Source organism: Scyliorhinus torazame, chromosome 5 (genome assembly GCF_047496885.1).
Source record: "Scyliorhinus torazame isolate Kashiwa2021f chromosome 5, sScyTor2.1, whole genome shotgun sequence".
NCBI classification, from domain to species: domain Eukaryota; kingdom Metazoa; phylum Chordata; class Chondrichthyes; order Carcharhiniformes; family Scyliorhinidae; genus Scyliorhinus; species Scyliorhinus torazame.
Window position 1 is genome coordinate 74760523 of NC_092711.1, and position 18747 is coordinate 74779269.

General features: G+C 44.5%; 3 protein-coding genes across 4 annotated transcripts in view; 1 reads left to right on the top strand and 2 right to left on the bottom strand.

Moving 5' to 3' along the window:
• The window catches only part of LOC140418474 (uncharacterized), a 95575-nt gene that overhangs the window by 37431 nt on the left and 39397 nt on the right, over positions 1-18747 (bottom strand). The window lies entirely within an intron of this gene.
• On the bottom strand, positions 688-18646 carry LOC140418483 (uncharacterized). Its single transcript, XM_072501961.1, is given in 3 exon segments — positions 688-4890; positions 15398-16895; positions 18310-18646. Coding segments are annotated over 2 exon segments (2247 nt in total). The 5' UTR covers positions 16657-16895; positions 18310-18646; the 3' UTR covers positions 688-3902.
• On the top strand, positions 7441-11960 carry LOC140418481 (uncharacterized). 2 transcript variants are annotated; one of them, XM_072501954.1, is made up of 2 exons: positions 7441-7555; positions 8009-11960. In XM_072501954.1, the coding sequence occupies exon 2, from the start codon at positions 8352-8354 to the stop codon at positions 9183-9185; it is 834 nt and encodes a 277-aa protein (XP_072358055.1). In that variant the 5' UTR covers positions 7441-7555; positions 8009-8351; the 3' UTR covers positions 9186-11960. The 2 variants fall into 2 exon arrangements, with proteins under 2 accessions (XP_072358055.1, XP_072358056.1); XM_072501955.1 differs by having other exon boundaries at positions 8035-11960.

Consider the following 18747-nt stretch of genomic DNA (forward strand, 5'->3'; position numbering starts at 1 on the left):
GCTGAACTGCTCACACATAGAAAGTCCCATCGACTGTCACACCTTCACCACCTCCTCCTCTGTTGGGAGGTCGGAACAATTCCATGTGCATGATGCTAAAATCATCATAACCTATAAATGCAGTAGTGACAGAGGAGATTGCAACAACTACAGGGACATCTCACTCCTTAGCATCACTGGAAAGACCTTCGCTAGGGAGATGTTTAAAAGATCCATCTACTTGCAGACTGAGTGTATCCAGAATCACAGTGCGGTTTCTGTGCTGACATCTAAGTGAACATGATCTTCTCCACACACCAGCTACAAGAGAAGTGAACAATTGGAATTTGATCTGGAGTCTCTGCTGAGAAAAGTGACATGTTCTAATTACTGAGTAAAAGTAAATCTTTAAGTATGAATTGCAATTTATTTGTACAATTGTAAAAGGCAGTGAAAAGTTGGATTCTCTTAAGTTAAACTTCAGCCTTAACGTTGTGAATTGGATTTCACAAGTTTTTGAAGCTCCACCCTCTTTAACTTCTTTTGGTCTAAGAAGGTTGAAGCTTTTGGTTACCTGTGAAAGCTGATTGCTTTGCCTTTATTTTTCTTTAGTTTTATTTGAATCAATTGGAAAGGTGCCTGAAGAAAGAGGAAAAAACACATTTGGGCAAAGCTGAGAAAAATGCCCAAAGAATTGAGGAAACAAAGTTTAAAATGGTGTTTGGTTCTTTTATCTGAAAATAAAGTTACACAAAGTCAACACAGTTGTGCACATTTGAGAATGTTTGCTCCAATACCTTTGGGAGCTGAGAAGTTGAAGTTAACCCTTTCCACTGACAGCACGGTGACGATTTGAAATAAAGACTTTTAAAGATTTGGCTTCATCCCATTTGTTAACTTTCCAGACAAAGTGTTTGAGAACAGGAGATATTGGAGTTATTTCCAAACTGATTGCAAGTTCCTGTCCTTCTGTCCCTGATCTACAAATATATTATGTGAACATTAAAATGGACAGTAATGTTACTCCAGCACTCCAGTGAGTAAGACTGCTGCCTCACAGAGACACGGACCTGGGTACGATTCCAGCCTTGGGTGATTGTCTGCGTGGATTTCCTCCGGGTGATTTTGTTTCCTGTCACAGTCCAAAGATGTGTAGACTAGCAGGATTGGCCAAGTTAAATTGCCCCATACTGTCCAAAGATGTGGTTAGTTGGGGTTGCGGGTTGGGGGAATGGGCTTAGGGATGGTGTTCTTAGGGCAGCACAGTAGCGCAGTGGTTAGCACTGCTGCCTCAGGGCATCGAGGACCCAGGTTCGATCCTGGCCCGGGTCACAGTCTGTGTGCAGTTTGCACATTCTCCCCGTGTCTGCGTGGGTCTCACCCCCACAACCCAAAACGATGTGCAGGGTAGGTGGATTGGCCACGCTAAATTGCCCCTTAATTGGAAAAATTGTTTCAAAAAGGGAGGATGTTCTTTCGGAGGGCCAGAGCAGACTCGATGGGCTGAATGGCCTCCTCCTCTACTGTAGGGATTCTATGGATGCTATATTTCACAATATCCATGATTTCATAATCCTCCAAAATATCTGTGGTCTCCATTTTAAATACTTTCCCCAGTCTCACCAATGCATAGCACGTATATCTTAACAACAGATGTGAACTTATTGAATGGTGGAGCAGGCTTGAAGGGCCAAATGGCCTACTCCTCTTTCTAAGTCCTATGTTTCCCTATGTTTAACTGACTTTAATATCCCTCCAATGTCCATCTCAGGTTCACAAGTCCATCTTGATAACAGCTGAATTCCATGTCCAGGAAACACAGTCCACTGAAGAAGGAATGTTACTGCTGCTGTGTTTTCTGAAAGTTTTCTTCTTATAATAATTATTGTCCAAAGTTCTTTCTGCGAGAGGAGAGTCCTCACTGCTGCTCAGATGTGAATGTTCAAGTTCAGTTTTTAGACAGTTCACCTTTAGAACTTTACTTTCTCCCATGTTTGTAGTTTCTCCATTGTTCCAATCCACAGAGAAGATTCCAGTTATTTCCACAGTTAAACTCGCTTCTTCTTGCTCAGTTGTAGGTGGATCTTCATTTTTTAGTTCATTTCTCAGACTCAAACATTCTAGATTCTCTTTTTGAGACAGAAATGGCTTCTTTTGTGCCAACCTGTTCCTTCATTGGTCAAAATCTTCTTCCACGCTTTAGGAGGGATGTCAGGCTCCTTGAGATGGTGTAGAAGAGATTTGGAGAATGCTTCCAGGGAAGAGGAATTTTATCCACAAGGTTAGGGTGGAGACACTGGGGTTGTTCACCTTGGAACACAGGAGGGTAAGGGGAGATGTGATCGAGGTGGACAAGTTTATGGCAGCTTTAGATGAGGTGAAAAAGGAAAAGCTGCTCCGATTAGCTGATGGTACAAGGATGAGGGTGCACAGATTTGTGAGTTCTGGACTGATGCAGGGGGATGTGAGGGAGAAGTTTAATGCAGTGAGTGGTAATGAGCAGGAACTCGCTGCCTATGAGGCCAGAGACAATGAAAGATTTAACAAGGAAAATGGATGGACACTTGAGGGAAATAAACCTGAAAGGACAAAGGGACAGAACAGGGAAATGGGACACTGGTTTACCCAATGAGTGCAATACCAGAACTAAGAGGAAAGACCAGGGTTGCGTTTTTCTAAAAAGAGAAGACTGAAGGGTGACCTGATGGAAGTCTTTAAGATTATGCAGAGGTTCAATAATCCAATAGGAATTTCAGTAGAAACCTCTTTACCCAGCGAGTGGTGAGAATGTGGAACTCACTCCCACAGCGAGTGGTTGAGGTGAACAGCATGAATCCATTGAAGGGGAAGCTGTATACATACATGAGGGAAAAAGGAATATGATGGAGGAAGGTTGTTGATGAAGCTGTTAAAGACGGTTGGGCCTCGGACAAGAACCTGAAGATATCCTGCAGTGATGTCCTGGAGCTGAGATAACTGACCTCAACAATGACAACCATCTTCCTCTGTGCTCGACATTATTCCATCTTTATCTTCATTGCACATTCTTTACATAAACAGGAACTAAAGTTTTACATTTTACAGCAAGTAAAATTCAGTCTTGGTATATAACTACTCATTGATTATTGATTCATTAATTACATTAGAATTAAGGATCACTACTTATTCAAACTTCTGTTACTGACAGGTAAGTAGTGAATACAATAATCTTTAACGAATACAGGCATCAGCCCACACTTTTCAGGCTTAAATTCTATTTGCCACAGATCTGACCAGCCCGTCTACATCATCCTGTATCAGAAAAACAGAGCATTTAGCCCTCAGGAAAGGCGGGGGCTGCTTTTCTTTAAAAAAAGAGAAGACTAAAGTGTGACCTGATGCAAGTCTTTAAGATTATGCAGGCTTCAATAATCCAATAGGGATTTCATGAGACACCTCTTTATCCAGCGAGTGGTGAGAATGTGGAACTCACTCCCACAGCGAGTGGTTGAGGTGAACAGCATGAATTCATTGAAGGGGAAGCTGTATACATACATGCGAGAGAAAGGAATAGAAGGAGATGCTGATGGGGGAGATGAAGAGGGGCGGGTGGAGAATCATGTGGAGCATAAATACGACACAGACCAATTGATCCGACCGGCCTGGCCCTGTGCTGTAGACCCAATGCAACAGACACAAATGTATGTATTTTAGATCTACCTGGAGAGGCAGGAATAACACTATTTGCTGTCCAGGATAAAATAAATGTCCTTCATCAGCTTTTGTGGGTCATTTCCATGGAAACGTGCTCTCCCAGGCTCAATGAACATCAGCCCACTGGAAGCAGAGTCGTGAGACCGGCCAGTCCAGCTGAAAGAAACCCTCCGACCCGACCACTCAACTGTCAGAATGAACATGGACTCAACTGTCAGAATGAACATGGTTCAGTTCTGGATGTGATTAACAGCAGCAATAATAGCAGAATCCAACCCCCGCAATTACTGGTGAATTCGCTGATGTGTCTTCAGGATGGATGACCGAGTGAATCCCTTCCCACACACAGAGCAGGTGAATGGTCTCTCCCCAGTGTGAACTCGCTGGTGTGTCAGCAGGGTGGATGAATCAATGAATCCCTTCCCACACTCAGAGCAGGTGAATGGCCTTTCACCGGTGTGAATCCGCTGGTGTGTCAGCAGGATGGATAACCGAGTGAATCCCTTCCCACACTCGGAGCAGGGGAACGGTCTCTCCCCAGTGTGAACGAGCTGGTGGGTCTGCAGGTGGGCTGACCGACTGAAGCCCCTCCCACACTGAGAGCAGGTGAATGGCCTCACCCCAGTGTGAATTCGCTGGTGTATCCGCAGGGAGGCAGAGCAATAAAATTCCTTCCCACAACCCGAACAGACGAACATCTTTTCCTCTGTGTGAACTCGCTGGTGTATCCGCAGGCTGGATGAATGACGGAATCTCTTCTCACACTCTGAGCATTTGAATGGCCTCTCCCCGGTGTGAACTCGTTGGTGTGTCCGCAGATTTGATAAATCAGTGAATCGCTTCTCACATTCAAAGCAGGTGAACGACCACTCTCCAGTGTGAACTCTCTGGTGTATCCGCAGTTTGGATGAATTAATGAATCCCTTCTCACATTCAAAGCAGGTGAATGGCCTTTCCCCGGTGTGAACTCGCTTGTGTACCAGGAGATGGGAAGACCGAGAGAATCCCTTCCCACACTCAGAGCAGGTGAATGGCTTCTCCCCAGTGTGAACTCGCTGATGTTCCAGCAGGGTGGAGGAACGACAGAATCCCTTCCCACACTCAGAGCAGGTGAATGGCCTCTCTCCTGTGTGAACTTGCTGGTGTGTCAGCAGGTCAGATGAATTAGTAAATCCCCTTCCACACTCGGAGCAGGTAAATGGTTTCTCCCCAGTGTGCCTGCGTCGATGGATCTCCAGCTGAGACGGGGAACTGAATCCATTCCCACAGTCCTCACATTTCCACGGTTTCTCCATGGTGTTGGTGTCCTTGTCTCTTTCGAGGTTCACTGATCAGCAGACACGTCCTCACACACAGCACGGATACGGTCTTTCTCGGCTGTGAATGGTGTGATGGTTCTTCAGGCTGTGGAACTGGTTAAATATCTTTACCACACCGGAACACTCTAATTCACATAGATGTCTTGGTGCTTTTTCAGTCGCACTGATGTTTAAAATCTACTGAAGTTTACAGAACAGACAAACATTTCTCCTTCTAGATTCAAAAGCCATTGATATTCAGGTCCAGACAATCGAGCGACTGTCAATTCTCCACTTGACATTTGATTTGAGGTTTATGTCTGCAAATCCTCCCCTTCTGATATTCTGGAAAAGGATTTGACAAAAGTCATCAGGATAAACATTTAGTACAGGCAATTCTAGTTTATGACAGTGGGTGGGGGATGTGAGGAAGAAGTTTCTTTAGACAGTGAGTGGGTCATAATCTGGAACTCACTGTCTGAGGATGATAGAAGAGGAGACAAATGGTTTCAAAATGAAACTAGATGGGCACTTGGACGGAAATTAACATTTGGGGCTAAGGGGATATAGAGGGGGAAATGGGACTGAGTGGATTGGAATGCAGAGATTTGATGTCTCAAATTTCCAAATGGATTCCTTTTGAACTATAATGTCGAGAACTGGAAATGTATAACATAGCGACAATACTAGATTACAAAAATAGAAATAAATAAATTCTATAACTGAAACATAAATATTACACCTAATATGTTCTATAAAACAACACTGGATATATCTCTGTTGCTGAGTCCCCTGGGAAACCATAACCATAAAATAAAAAATTCCAAAATTACTCAAAGGAAAAGATGGACGAGGTTTCATGTGTTTAGATTTTTTACAGTAACAATCAAACTAAAATCAACATCACTGAATTATGCATTCAGAGACAAATAGTGTTTGAATAGAAAGGATAAATTTGACTTTAAATAGCTGCACAAAATCACAAGCACTTTCCCTCTCAACATACTAGGCACTAGATGTCTTGTGGCGCAGTGACTAGTGCCCTGCCTCTGAGCAGGAAGCTTCGGGTTCGTGTCCCACCCTGGAAATTGATGGTCGAGGGAAGTGGGTACAGGGAGCAGTCAAGCGGATTGAGTGGATCAACATGGAAATCCTTCCAGACTCATCAATGGCTGGCAGTAAGAATGGGAGAGACTCCTGGTCAGCAATGTTGACATCCCCTGTGACAGACTCGCAACCTGTTTCAGGAATTACTAGCTTTAGAAAAAGATGGAAATCTGCCTTAATGCATCACTCGGTGTGGGAAGAGAATAAGCAGTAAATGCAATTACAGAGTTTCACAACTCCCTGTATTTCTCAGAGAGAAATAAAAGGCAGGAGACAGGTACTAAGTCATGATGCTCATTTGGAGAGCCTAGACAGACATAATGGATTGAATGACCCAAATGTATTTTTGCATGGGGATTATAGAAGTGTGTAATATGCAGTGCTCTATTACGTGATTAGAGAGATAGGGGTCAGTGAGAAAGAGCTTTATTTTGGCAGTGAGTGATCAATACCTGGAATTCACTGTCAATGAGGGTGAAGCAGAGATGATCAGTGATTTCAAAATGAAATTGGACAGATGCTTGAAGGAAATAACCTTTCAGCTGGCACAGTGCTTAGCACTGCTGCCTCACAGCACCAGGGACCCAGGTTCAATTCTTCTGATTGTCTGTGTGGATTTTGCACTTTCTCCCTTTGTCTGTGTGGGTTTCCTCCGGTGCTTTGGTTTCCCCCCACAGTCCAAAGATGTGCAGTTAGGTAGATTGGCTATGCTAAATTGCTCCTAAATGTCCAAAAGTGTTGGTGCAGATTGATGGGCCGAATGGCCTGTTTCTGCACTGTTGGGATTCTATTCTGTTCTATTCAGCTGAACACGGATATAAAGGGGGAATGGGACTGACTGGATTGCTGTACAGAGTTAGCAGGACTCGAGTTCCTTCTGTACTGTCATGTCTCTAAAACTGGAAATATATAATGCAGCTACACTGCGATATATTACAATAGAAAAAATTATTATAATGAACTTTAGAAATCATAAATAATACATTATGTACCATATAATCATCTGTACTGTATTAATTTACTATTCATTTTAAACTCATTCATCTACTTGGAAAACGATCCCTTTCATTGTGAACATTAGGTAGGACACCATCCTGTCAGCCAGACAAATAATGTGTCAAACTGAGGGAGTTAAAGGATGTTAATGTATTTACGAGATACCTGGGCCTACTCCGCTCGCGCGCGCGCGCGCGCGCGCCCTTTTCTCCCTACGGCGGCTGGCTGGTCCAAAAAGAGATCGGGAGCGACCGCTGGCGGCAGCCGCACTCAGCTTGCTGACACAGCTCGGGCACAGCTCAGGTCAGCAGCGCTTTCTGCGCTTGCGCGCTGGGCCTACAGCTGAGGGAGTGGGGGAGGAGACTTTGCAAAATGTCTTCCCATCATTTTCTTCCCAGTCCTGCAGTTTGATTTGAAACAACCGAGCATTGGATTTTAGCTTCACACACAGACTTCAAAACTTCCTCTTCTATCCAACATCTGTAAGTCAAACACTTTCTTACTCTCCCTGGGAAATACAGTTGTGGGACTCTGGAACTGGAATTAGAGATAAATCTGCTGAGGGGGGAAATGCTGAGATTTTGTGGAACCTGTTTTTATTATCTGAGATATTTAAAGTCAAATTTATCCTGGCTATTCAAATACTATTTGTTAATAAATGATTCATTTATGTTTTTAGTTTGATTGTTACAGTAAATAAAAACCTTCTCCTTTGATTTATTACATTGTCTGGCCATTTAGAATTTTTCTATTCTGTAATATAATACTGGATGAATTGATACATTCAGGAGGGTAATTGGGAGGGTGTATGTTAGGTACAGCAGAGTGAGAGTGGAGGGATGGAGGTTTACAGATTTTGTGGAAGGAGAGGGGAAAGAATGTCCCACAGCAACTACTAAAATTGTCTGTTTTGAATTTCTCTCCCATACTGACAGTGATGACTTGTAAACTCCCTTTAAAGGATATCAGAAGTGGAGGATTTGCAGTCAGAAATCTCCAATGAAACAGCATGTCCAGATCTGACAGAGTCACTCGATTCATCGGGACCTGAATTTCATCAGCTTTTGAATCTAGAAGGAAAATGATTGTTCTGTCTGCTTCAAAGCATTTTAACCATCAATGTGACTGGAAAAGCACCGAGACACACACCCGGGTGAGAGTGTTCCAGTGCACTAACTGTTACACAGTTTGAAAAAGCATCACACCATTCACAGCGGATTGAAACCCAACAATTGGGCCCGTCCAACTAACCTGGAGAGACACAAGAAAATCGACACCATGGAGAAACCGTGGAAATGTGGGAAGGGATTCCATTTACCATCTGGGCTGGAAGCTCATTTACATATTCACACTGGGGAGAGGCCTTTCACCTGCTCTAAGTGTGGGAAGGGATTCACTCAGTCATCCCATCTGCAAACACACAAACGAGTTCACACTGGGGAGAGACCACTCACCTGCTCTGAGTGTGGAAAGGGATTTGCTCAGTCATCCAACCTGGTAACCCACCAGAAAGTTCACACTGGGGCGAGGCCATTCATCTGCTCCATGTGTGGGAAGGGATACATTGATTCATCTGCCTTGCTGTTACACCAGCGAGTTCACACTGGGGAGAGGCCCTTTACCTGCTCCAATTGTGGGAAGAGATACATGGATTCATCCAGCCTGCTGGTACACCAGCGAGTTCACACTGGGGAGAGGCCATTTACCTGCTCTAAGTGTGGCAAGGGATTCAATCAGTCATCCAGCCTTAAGACGCACCAGCGTCTTCACACCAGTGAGAAGCCATTCACATGCTCCACGTGTGAGAAGAGATTCAGTGATTCATCCAGTCTGCTGACTCACCGGCGCATTCACACTGGGGAGAGGCCATTCACCTGCTCCGACTGTGGGAAAAAATTTACTACTTCATCCAACCTGCAGAGACACCGGCGCATTCAGACTGGGGAGAGGCCGTTCACCTGCTGGCAGTGTGGGAAAGGATTCACTCAGTTATCCAGCCTCCTGAAACACCAGCATGTTCACAGTGGGGAGAGGCCATTCACCTGCTCCGACTGTGAGAAAGGATTTATTGATTCATTCCACCTGCTGAGACACCAGCATGTTCACAAGTGATGACAGGGGTTGGATTCTGATGTTAATGCTGCTGTTACTCACATCCAGGACTGAGCCATGTTCATTCTGACAGTGGGTGAAGTGGGAGGTCAGAGGGTTTCTTTCTGCTGGACTGGCCGGTCCCATGTCTCTGCAGTGGGCTGGTGCTCTTTGAGCCAGAAGGTTCACCTTTCCACTGAAATGATCCACAAAAGCTGATGAAGTCCATTTATTTTATCCTGGATAGTAAATAGTGTTTTCCTTCCACTGCAGTTAAATCTAAAATAAATACTCAGTTCCATTGAGTCTACAGCACAGGGCCAGGCCAGTTAGCTCATGAAATCCCTATTGGATTATTGGACCTTTCATAATTTTCAAGACTTGTCAGTCTCTTCTTATCCAGAGAAAAGCACCCCAGCCTTTATTGAGCAATCAATTATTTCAATTCTGATCTGATCATTTTGAATACGTTTGACAATTGTTCCAGTGCCACCATTTCCTTTTTCGAAATGAAGATCACTAATGTTGACAGTACATCCTGTGTAGTCTGACCATGGTACTAAACAAGTTGAACATAACCTCCCTGCTTTTCAATTCTCTCCCCCCAGAATAGAATCCTACCTATGGGCCCCACACTTTTGGAAAGATGTGACGTTCCCCGAGAAGGTGCAGAGAGGATTTCTGAGAATGGTGCCAGGGATGAAGGAGTTCAGTGAGTTGGAGAGACTGGAGCAGCAGAAGCTGTTCTCTTTGGATCAGCCACTAAATCAGAGCTGGAGGCCATTTGGCCCATCATTTCCATGCCTGCTCACTGAGTAAATCAGTCAGTCTCATTGCCCTGTTATATTCCCGTGTTTATTTCCCTCACGCCTTCATCCAGTTTCTCTTTGAATTCATTCATCTTCACACCTGCCTCTATGATTGGTTGGAGGCTCATTTCCCAGTCAGTCCTCTCACACCATACTGTTTCTCTGTCATTGTGAGGCCAATGACAGTTTCCTGAGAGAAAGGCCCCGTTATTCACATCTAAATCCAGCCCTCAGCTCCGTTAGCTGGCTGTCATTGACACAGATACATGGAAAATAGAAGGTCGAGGCCATTCGGCCCTTCGAGCCTGCGCCACCATTTATCATGATCATGGCTGATCATCCACCTCAGTTGGCTAATCCTACCCCCCCCCCCCCCCCCCCCATCCCCCCTCATGTCCTTTGATTCCCTTCGCCCTAAGTGCTATATCTAACTGCTTCTTGAAAACATACAATGTTTTAGCCTCAACTGCTTCCTGTGGTAACAAATTCCACTCTCTGGGAAAAGAGATTTATCTTCATCTCTGTCCTCAATGGTCTACCCTGTATCCTCAGACTGTGACTCCTGGTTCTGGACACCCTCACCATCGGGAACATTCTTCTTGCATCTACCCTGTCTAATCCTGTTAGGTTTTTGTAGGTTTTTATGAGATCCCTCCTCATTCTTCCGAACTCCAGCGAATACAATCCTAACTGACTCACCTCTCCTCATACAGCAGTCCCTCCATCCCAGGAATCAGTATGATAAACCTTTACTGCACTCCCTCCATAGCAAGAACATCCTTCCTCAGATAGGGAGACCAAAACTGCATATAATATTCCATGTATGGCCTCATTCCTGTAATCAAATCCCCTCACAATAAAGGAAATGAGCAATAGAGAGACAGAAAGATGTCAGAGGCTCAAATAGGAAGTGGAAACTGGGGGACTGCTGTTCTGTTGGAGCTGCTCTGCTGTCTGTCTTTTGGATGAGATGCTGACTCAACCGCCCCATCAGGCCACAATTTCAAAGAGCAGGGGAGTTCTCCCCAGTGTCCTGGGCAATATTTATCAATCAACATCACTGACAACAGGGAAGGTAAAGTTGCCATAGTCCCAAAAGACCATAGGCTGCTTTCCCCTTTGAGGGGGAGAGCTGACTCGTGGTGATTTAACCTGAGGATCACCACATCCCAGACGAGGGGCAAGGTTGAGAAGGCAGGGCCTTCATGAATAACCTCAGCCAGTACGGGGATTGAACCTGCGCTGCTGGCCTTGTCTCTGCATCGTAAAGCTAGCTAGCCAAGTGAGCTAAACCAGCCTGACCGACAACAAACCATCTGCTCATTATCACATTGCTGTTTGTGGGATCTTGCTGTGTTAAATTGGCTGTTGCGTCTCCTCCATTACAACAGTGACTACTCTTCAAAAGTACTTCATTGGCTGTAACACTTTGGGACAACCCGTGGTCATGAAAGGTGCTACAGAAATGCAAGTTTTAAAATTTAAGATTTGTATTTGAACTTATTATCTGTAATTTAATTGGCTAAAGAACTGATTCAACCATTTGATAAGTCGCTTTGGTTCGGGCGATACTTTAATTAAAGCAATGTCAGAATTCTCTGTATAGTAAAATTAAAAAGACATTTATTGAAAGAAAAACGTTTACTTAACTTTAAAACATTGACATTTACAACTTCATGCGGGTGATCAGTCTGTCGAAGCATAACCATCTCTGGCTCCTTCTTTGACAGTAATTTCCTTGGAACACGGTCTCGGGAATCTTCAGTACTTGGCCAGCAAAGAAGACCTTTTATCTGCCAAATTGACCATTCCTTCACGTCAGATTGGGGCTTGTTGACAATTGGTCAGTTTGGTTACTGGATTCTCCATTACTTACACCACCATCTGATTATCTTAGACAGAAATGCAATGGAACCGCTTCATACTGTCCCTTTATTGGATTCTATACAATCCCTCATTCACTATTCCGTTATCTGATTCTATACAATCCCTCCTTCACTATTCCTTTATCTGATTCTATACAATCCCTCCTTCACTATTCCTTTATCTGATTCTAAACAATTCCACATTCACTATTCCTTTATCGGATTATATACAATCCCTCATTCACTATTCCTTTATCTGATTCTATACAATCCTTCATTCACTATTCCGTTATCTGATTCTATACAATCCCACATTCACTATTCTGTTATCTGATTCTATACAATCCCTCATTCATTATTCCATTATCTGATTCTATACAATCCCTCATTCACTATTCCTTTATCTGATTCTATACAATCCCTCATTCATTATTCCGTTATCTGATTCTATACAATCCCTCATTCACTATTCCTTTATCTGATTCTATACAATCCCTCATTCACTATTCCGTTATCTGAATCTATACAATCCCTTGTACAGTTTCAAACTGAGGCTAATGAGCGGTTAAAGGTAGGTGGCACGTGACACAGTGGTGAGCACTGCTTCCTACAGGGCCGAGGATACGGGTTCATATCCCGGCTCCGGGTCATTTCCGTGTGGAGTTTGCCCATTCTCCCCGTGACTGCGTGGGTTTCACCCCCACAACACAATGATGTGCAAGTTAGGTGGATTTGCTTCGCTAAATTGTCCCTTAATTGGAAAATATAAATAAATAAATAAATAATTGGGTACTCAATGTTTATTTACATAAGAACATAAGAACTAGGAACAGGAGTAGGCCATCTGGCCCCTCGAGCCTGCTCCGCCATTTAATGAGATCATGGCTGATCTTTGTGGACTCAGCTCCACTCTCCGGCCCGTACACCATATCCCCGAATCCCTTTATTCTTTAGAAAGGCATCTATCTTTTTCTTAAAAACGTTTAAAGAAGGAGCCTCAACTGCTTCACTGGGCAAGGAATTCCAGAGATTCACGACCCTTTGGGTGAAGAAGTTCCTCCTACACTCCGTCCTAAATCTACCTCCCCTTATTTTGAGGCTATGCCCCCTAGTTCTGCTTTCCCCGACCAGTGGAAACAACCTGCCCGCATCTATCCTATCTATTCCCTTCGTAATTTTATATGTCTCAATAAGATCCCCCCGCATCCTTCTAAACTCCAATGAGTACAGTCCCAGTCTACTCAACCTCTCGTCATAATCTAATCCCCTCAACTCTGGGATCAACCTAGTGAATCTCCTCTGCACTCCTACTTCTTAAGTCCGAGGTTAAAGGTTTCTCTCGCTATTAATTTTATTTATTTTTCATTCAAGGGATGTGGATTTTGCTGACTGGGCCAACATTTATTGTCCATCCCCAATTGCCCTTGAGAATATGGTGGTGAGCTGCCTTCTTGAACCGCTGCAGTTCCTGTGGTGTAGGTAAGCCCACAGTGCTGATAGGGAGGGAATTTCAGGAGTTTGACCCAGCAATAGTAAAGAATTTGTGATATATTTCCAAGTCTGGATCGTGAGTGACTTGGAGAGAAACTTTCAGATGGTGGCGATCCCTTGTATCTGTTGTCCTTCTAGACGGTAGAGTTTGTGGGTTCAGAAGGTGCTGTCCGAAAAGCTGTGGTTAGTTCCTACAGTCCATCTTGTGGATGGTACAATCTGCTGCTATTGTGCATCATTGGTGGAGACATTGAATGTTTGTGGCTAGCTTGTTAATAAAGGTGGCTGCTTTATCTTGGATGGCGTTGAGCTTCTTGAATGGTGTTGGAGCTACACTCATCCAGGTTGGTGGAGAATATCCCATCAGACTCCTGACTTGTGCCTTGTAGATGGTGGATGGGCTTTGGAGAGTCAGGAGGTGAGTTATTAGCCACAGGATTCCCAGCCTCTGAACTACTCTTGTAGCCACAGTATTCATATGGTTAGTCCAGCTGAGTTTCTGACCAATGGTAAATGCCAGGATGTGGATAGTGGGGGATTCAACAATGCTGTCATTGAAAATCAAGAAGCGATGATTAGATTCTATTTGGAGAAAGTCTGGCACTTATGTGGCACGAATGTCAGTTGTCACTTCCCAGCCCTGGCAAGATATTGTCCAGGTCTGACTGCATTTGAACATGGACTGCTTCAGTATCTGAGGAGTGATGAATGTTGCTGAACATCAGTAATCCTGACCTTATAATGGAGGTTGTTGAGGAAGCTGTTAAAGACGGTTGGGCCTCGGAAAATAACCTGAAGATTTCCTGCAGTGATGTCCTGGAGCTGAGATGACTGACCTCCAACAATGACAGCCATCTTCCTCTGTGCTCGATATGATTCCATCTTTATCTTCATTGCACATTCTTTACATAAACAGTAACTAAAGTTTGACATTTTACCGCAAGTAAAATTCAACCTTGTTGTATAACTACTCATTGATTAATTAATTTAATTAGAATTAAGGATCACTACTTATTCAATCTTCTATTACTGACAGGTAAGTAGTGAATACAGTAATCTTTAATGAATACAGGCATCAGCCCACACTTTTTAGGCTTAAATTCCATTTGCCACAGATCTGCCCATCTGACCAGCCCGTCTACATCATCCTGTATCAGAAAAACTGAGAGCATTTAGCCCTCAGGAAAGGCAGGGGCTGCTTTTCTTTAAGAAAAGAGAAGACTGAAGTGTGACTTGATGCAAGTCTTTATTATGCAGGTGTTCAATAATCCAATAGGAATTGCATGGGAAAACTCTTTATCCAGCGAGTGGTGAGAATGTGGAACTCACTCCCACAGCGGGTGGTTGAGGTGAACAGCATGAATACATTGAGGGGGAAGCTGGATCCATACATGAGGGAGAAAGGAATAGAAGGCGATGCTGATGGGGGGATATGAAGAGGGGTGGATGGAGACTCATGTGGAGCATAAATACTTTTTTTTTAAATTAAAAAATTTAGAGTACCCAATTCATTTTTTCCAATTAAGTGGCAATTTAGTGAGTTCAATCCACCTACCTTGCACATCTTTGGGTTGTGGGGGCGAAACCCACACAAACACGGGGAGAATGTGCAAACTCCACACGGACAGTGACCCAGAGCCGGGATCGAACCTGGGACCTCGGCGCCATGAGGCAGCAGTGCTACCACTGCACCACCGTGCTGCCCGTGGAGCATAAATACTGACACAGACCAATTGATCTGACCGGCCTGGCCCTGGTTTGTAGACTCAATGCAACAGACAAATGTATTTATTTTCTAGCTACCTGCAATGGTTGTTAAAATAAAAACTAAAAATTAATATTACTATCCAGGATAAAATAAATATCCTTCATTAACATTTGTGGATACTTTCCATGGAAACGTGCTCTATCAGGCTCCATAAACATCAGCCCACTGGAAGCAGAGTAGTGAGACCGGCCAGTCCAGCTGAAAGAAACCCTCTGACCTCACACTCAACTGTCAGAATGAACATGGTTCAGTCCTGGATTAACAGCAGCAAAAATAGTAGAACCCAACCCCTGTAATTACTTGTGAACTCGCTGATGTGTCTTCAGGTGAGATGACTGAATGAATCCCTTCCCACACACAGAGCAGGTGAATGGTCTCTGCCCAGTGTGGACTCGCTGGTGTGTTCGCAAGTTGAATGAATTACTGAATCCCTTCCCACACTGAGAGCAGGTGAACAGCCTCTCCACAGTGTGAATCTGCTGGTGTGTCAGCAGGTGGGATGATCGAGTGAATCCCTTCCCACACTGAGAGCAGGTGAATGGCCTCTCCCCGGTGTGAACTCGCTGGTGAGTCAACAGGGCGGATGAATCATTAAATCTTTTCCCACACAGAGAGCAGTTGTACGGCCTCTCCCCGGTGTGAATTCGTTGGTGTTTTCGAAGACTGGATGACGTTCTAAATGTTTTTATGCAGTGAGAGCAGCTGAATGGTCTCTCCTCGGTGTGAATGCGCTGGTGGACCCTCAGATCAGCAGCTATTTTGAAGCAACTCTCGCAGTTCGAGCATTTGAAAGGTCTCTCATTGGTGTGAGTGACATGGTGTGCCAGCAGGCTGGCTGACTGAGTGAATCGTTTCCCACACAGAGTGCAAGTGAATGGCCTCTCCCCAGTGTGAACTCGCTGATGCGTCCGTACAGAGGAAGAATGAGTGAATTTCTTCCCACAGACGGTGCAAGTAAACGGCCTCTCCCCAGTGTGAACTCGCTGGTGTATCAGCAAGTTGAATGAATTACTAAATCCCTTCCCACACTCTGAGCAAGTGAACAGACTCTCCCCATTGTGAACTTGCTGGTGAGCCACCAGGTTGGATGATCGAGTGAATCCCTTCCCACATTCAGAGCAGGTGAATGGCCTCTCCCCAGTGTGAACTCGGTGGTGTTTCCGCAGGGTGGATGAATCGCTGAATCCCTTCCCACACACAGAGCAGGAGAATGGCTTCTCCCCAGTGTGAACACGCTTGTGCGTCAGGAGATTGGATGAATGAGCGAATCCCTTACCACACTCGGAGCAGGTAAATGGCCTCTCTCCAGTATGACTGCGTTGATGAATCTCTAGCTCTGATCGAGATTTGAATCCCTTCCCACAGTCAGAACAGGTGAACGGTCTCTCACTGGTGTGAACTCGTTTGTGTTTCAATAAGTTGGATGAATTAGTGAAGCTCTTCCCACACTCGGAGCAGGTGAATGGCCTCTCCCCAGTGTGGCTGCGTCGATGAATCTCCAACTCTGATGGGGATCTGAATCCCTTCTCACAGTCACGGCATTTCCACAGTTTCCCCATGGTGCGGGTGTCCTTGTCTCTCGAGGTTGATCAGTTGAAGCCTCGCCCACACACAAAGCAAATGTATGGTTTCCCCGAGCAAGGCTTATGCAAGCTGTGTTACTGGTTAAAGCTCATTCCACTGTCAGTTCACTGGAACACTCTCACTCAGGCCTGTGTGTGTCTCGTGCTTTTCCGGTCACACTGATGTTTAAAATCCTTTTGAGATTTCTGTCTGCAAATTCTCCCCTTCTATAATCCTGTAAACGGAGAACACAAAAGTCATTGCTATCAGTCCAAGATAGAAATAGAAAATCAAAAATTTAGGGCAGCACGGTAGCATAGTGGTTAGCACAAATGTTTTACAGCTCCAGGGTCCCAGTTTCGATTCCCGGCTGGGTCACTGTCTGTGTGGAGTCTGCACGTTCTCCCCGTGTGTGCGTGGGTTTCCTCCGGGTGCACCGGTTTCCTCCCACAGTCCAAAGATGTGCTGGTTAGGTGGATTGGCCATGCTAAATTGCCCTTAATGTCCAAAATTGCCCTTAGTGCTAGTTGAATGAGGTGACTGGGTTATGGGGATAGGGTGGTGTGGGCTTGGGTAGGGTGCTCTTTCCAAGAGCTGGTGCAGACTCGATGGGACGAATGGCCTCCTTCTGCACTGTAAATTCTGTGAAAAATTCTAGTTTCTGCGAATCCTTCTTTCATATATCATTCCTCAAAGATCAACCCAGACACATTCTCTCCATTATCACTGTGCTGTACCTAATATTCACCCAAACAATTCTCATGAACGATTGATTCATACTGCTCAACAGTTTCTACTCTACGTAGTCTCCTGGAATATATGTATTATGTGTCCATGTAACTGTTTAAAAATGTGTAATATGCTAGACTCAATTTCTTAATTATGCTGCAGTGTCAGAGGATATGCGAAAGAACACTATTTATACAGTGAGTGGTTTTAATCATCTGTTTCCACATGAAATTTGATGGATACTTGAAGGAAATAAACTTGCACGAGTACAGTAATATAGGGGGAATGCAAGTGACTGGGTGACTCAGCAAAGAGTGGAGTTGCTGTTTGATCTCCTCTGTATTGTGAGGATTGTAAAGATATACAGAACTATATTTTAAAAGTGGAAATAAATGATTTTATGACAGAACCATAAATAATATATCAAATATGTACCACATAACAACACCAGGTATATCTCTGTCCAATATTAATTCATTGTCCCCTTAAATGTCAGCCATCTCAAGGGGAAACCACTCTTAATTGTGAACATTAGGAAAGAGACCACATTTTTGGCCAGACAAATAAATATGCCAATGTGAGGGAGAAAATGGAGTTAGTGTTTTGAAAATGAAAATCGCTTATTGTCACAAGTAGGCTTAAAATGAAGTTACTGTGAAAAGCCCCTAGTCGCCACATTCCGGCACCTGTTCGGGGAGACTGGTACGGGAATTGAACCGTGCTGCTGGCCTGCTTTCAAAGCCAGCGATTTAGCCCTGTGCTAAACAAGCCCCTTAAGAGAGGAAGATACCTGGGCCAACCTTTCTGGAGTCTGCACCCTCCCTGGATTCACTTCCTTTCCCTCCAGTTCCTGCAAGTCAACAATTGAAGCCTAGAATTGGAAAATAAATAAAAATGGGAAGAGAAAGTGTTTTACTCACAAATGTTACATTTGGAGGTTTTAGTCTGGGTGAATCTCAATCTTCATTCAGAGATGGAGCAGCAGCAGCTTTGCTGGGCTGCAATGAGCAGCTTCACAAGCCCCATATTCACACAATCGAGGAAGCTGCTTGCAGTCATTGGCACAAAGCCCGCGGTCTGATTGGCTGGGTGTTCAGAGTGCTTCCGTTCACTCAGCTCCTCCCATTGGTCAATTCCTTGTATGAAGACAATGGGGAAGCAATTCCCGAGCTCACGTGGGGGTGGGGGACACTTTGACCTCCAGACGGGGGTTGAGCTGTTGTCCAATCCGCAGTATTCTGTTTCTGGAACCAATGGATCACGATGTGCTGGGAAAACGTCACAAAGGACTCTGCCGGAATCGTCCAATAGGAATCACTCTGCTCCGCGGTGACGTCCACAGGCGCGCGGCCACAGGA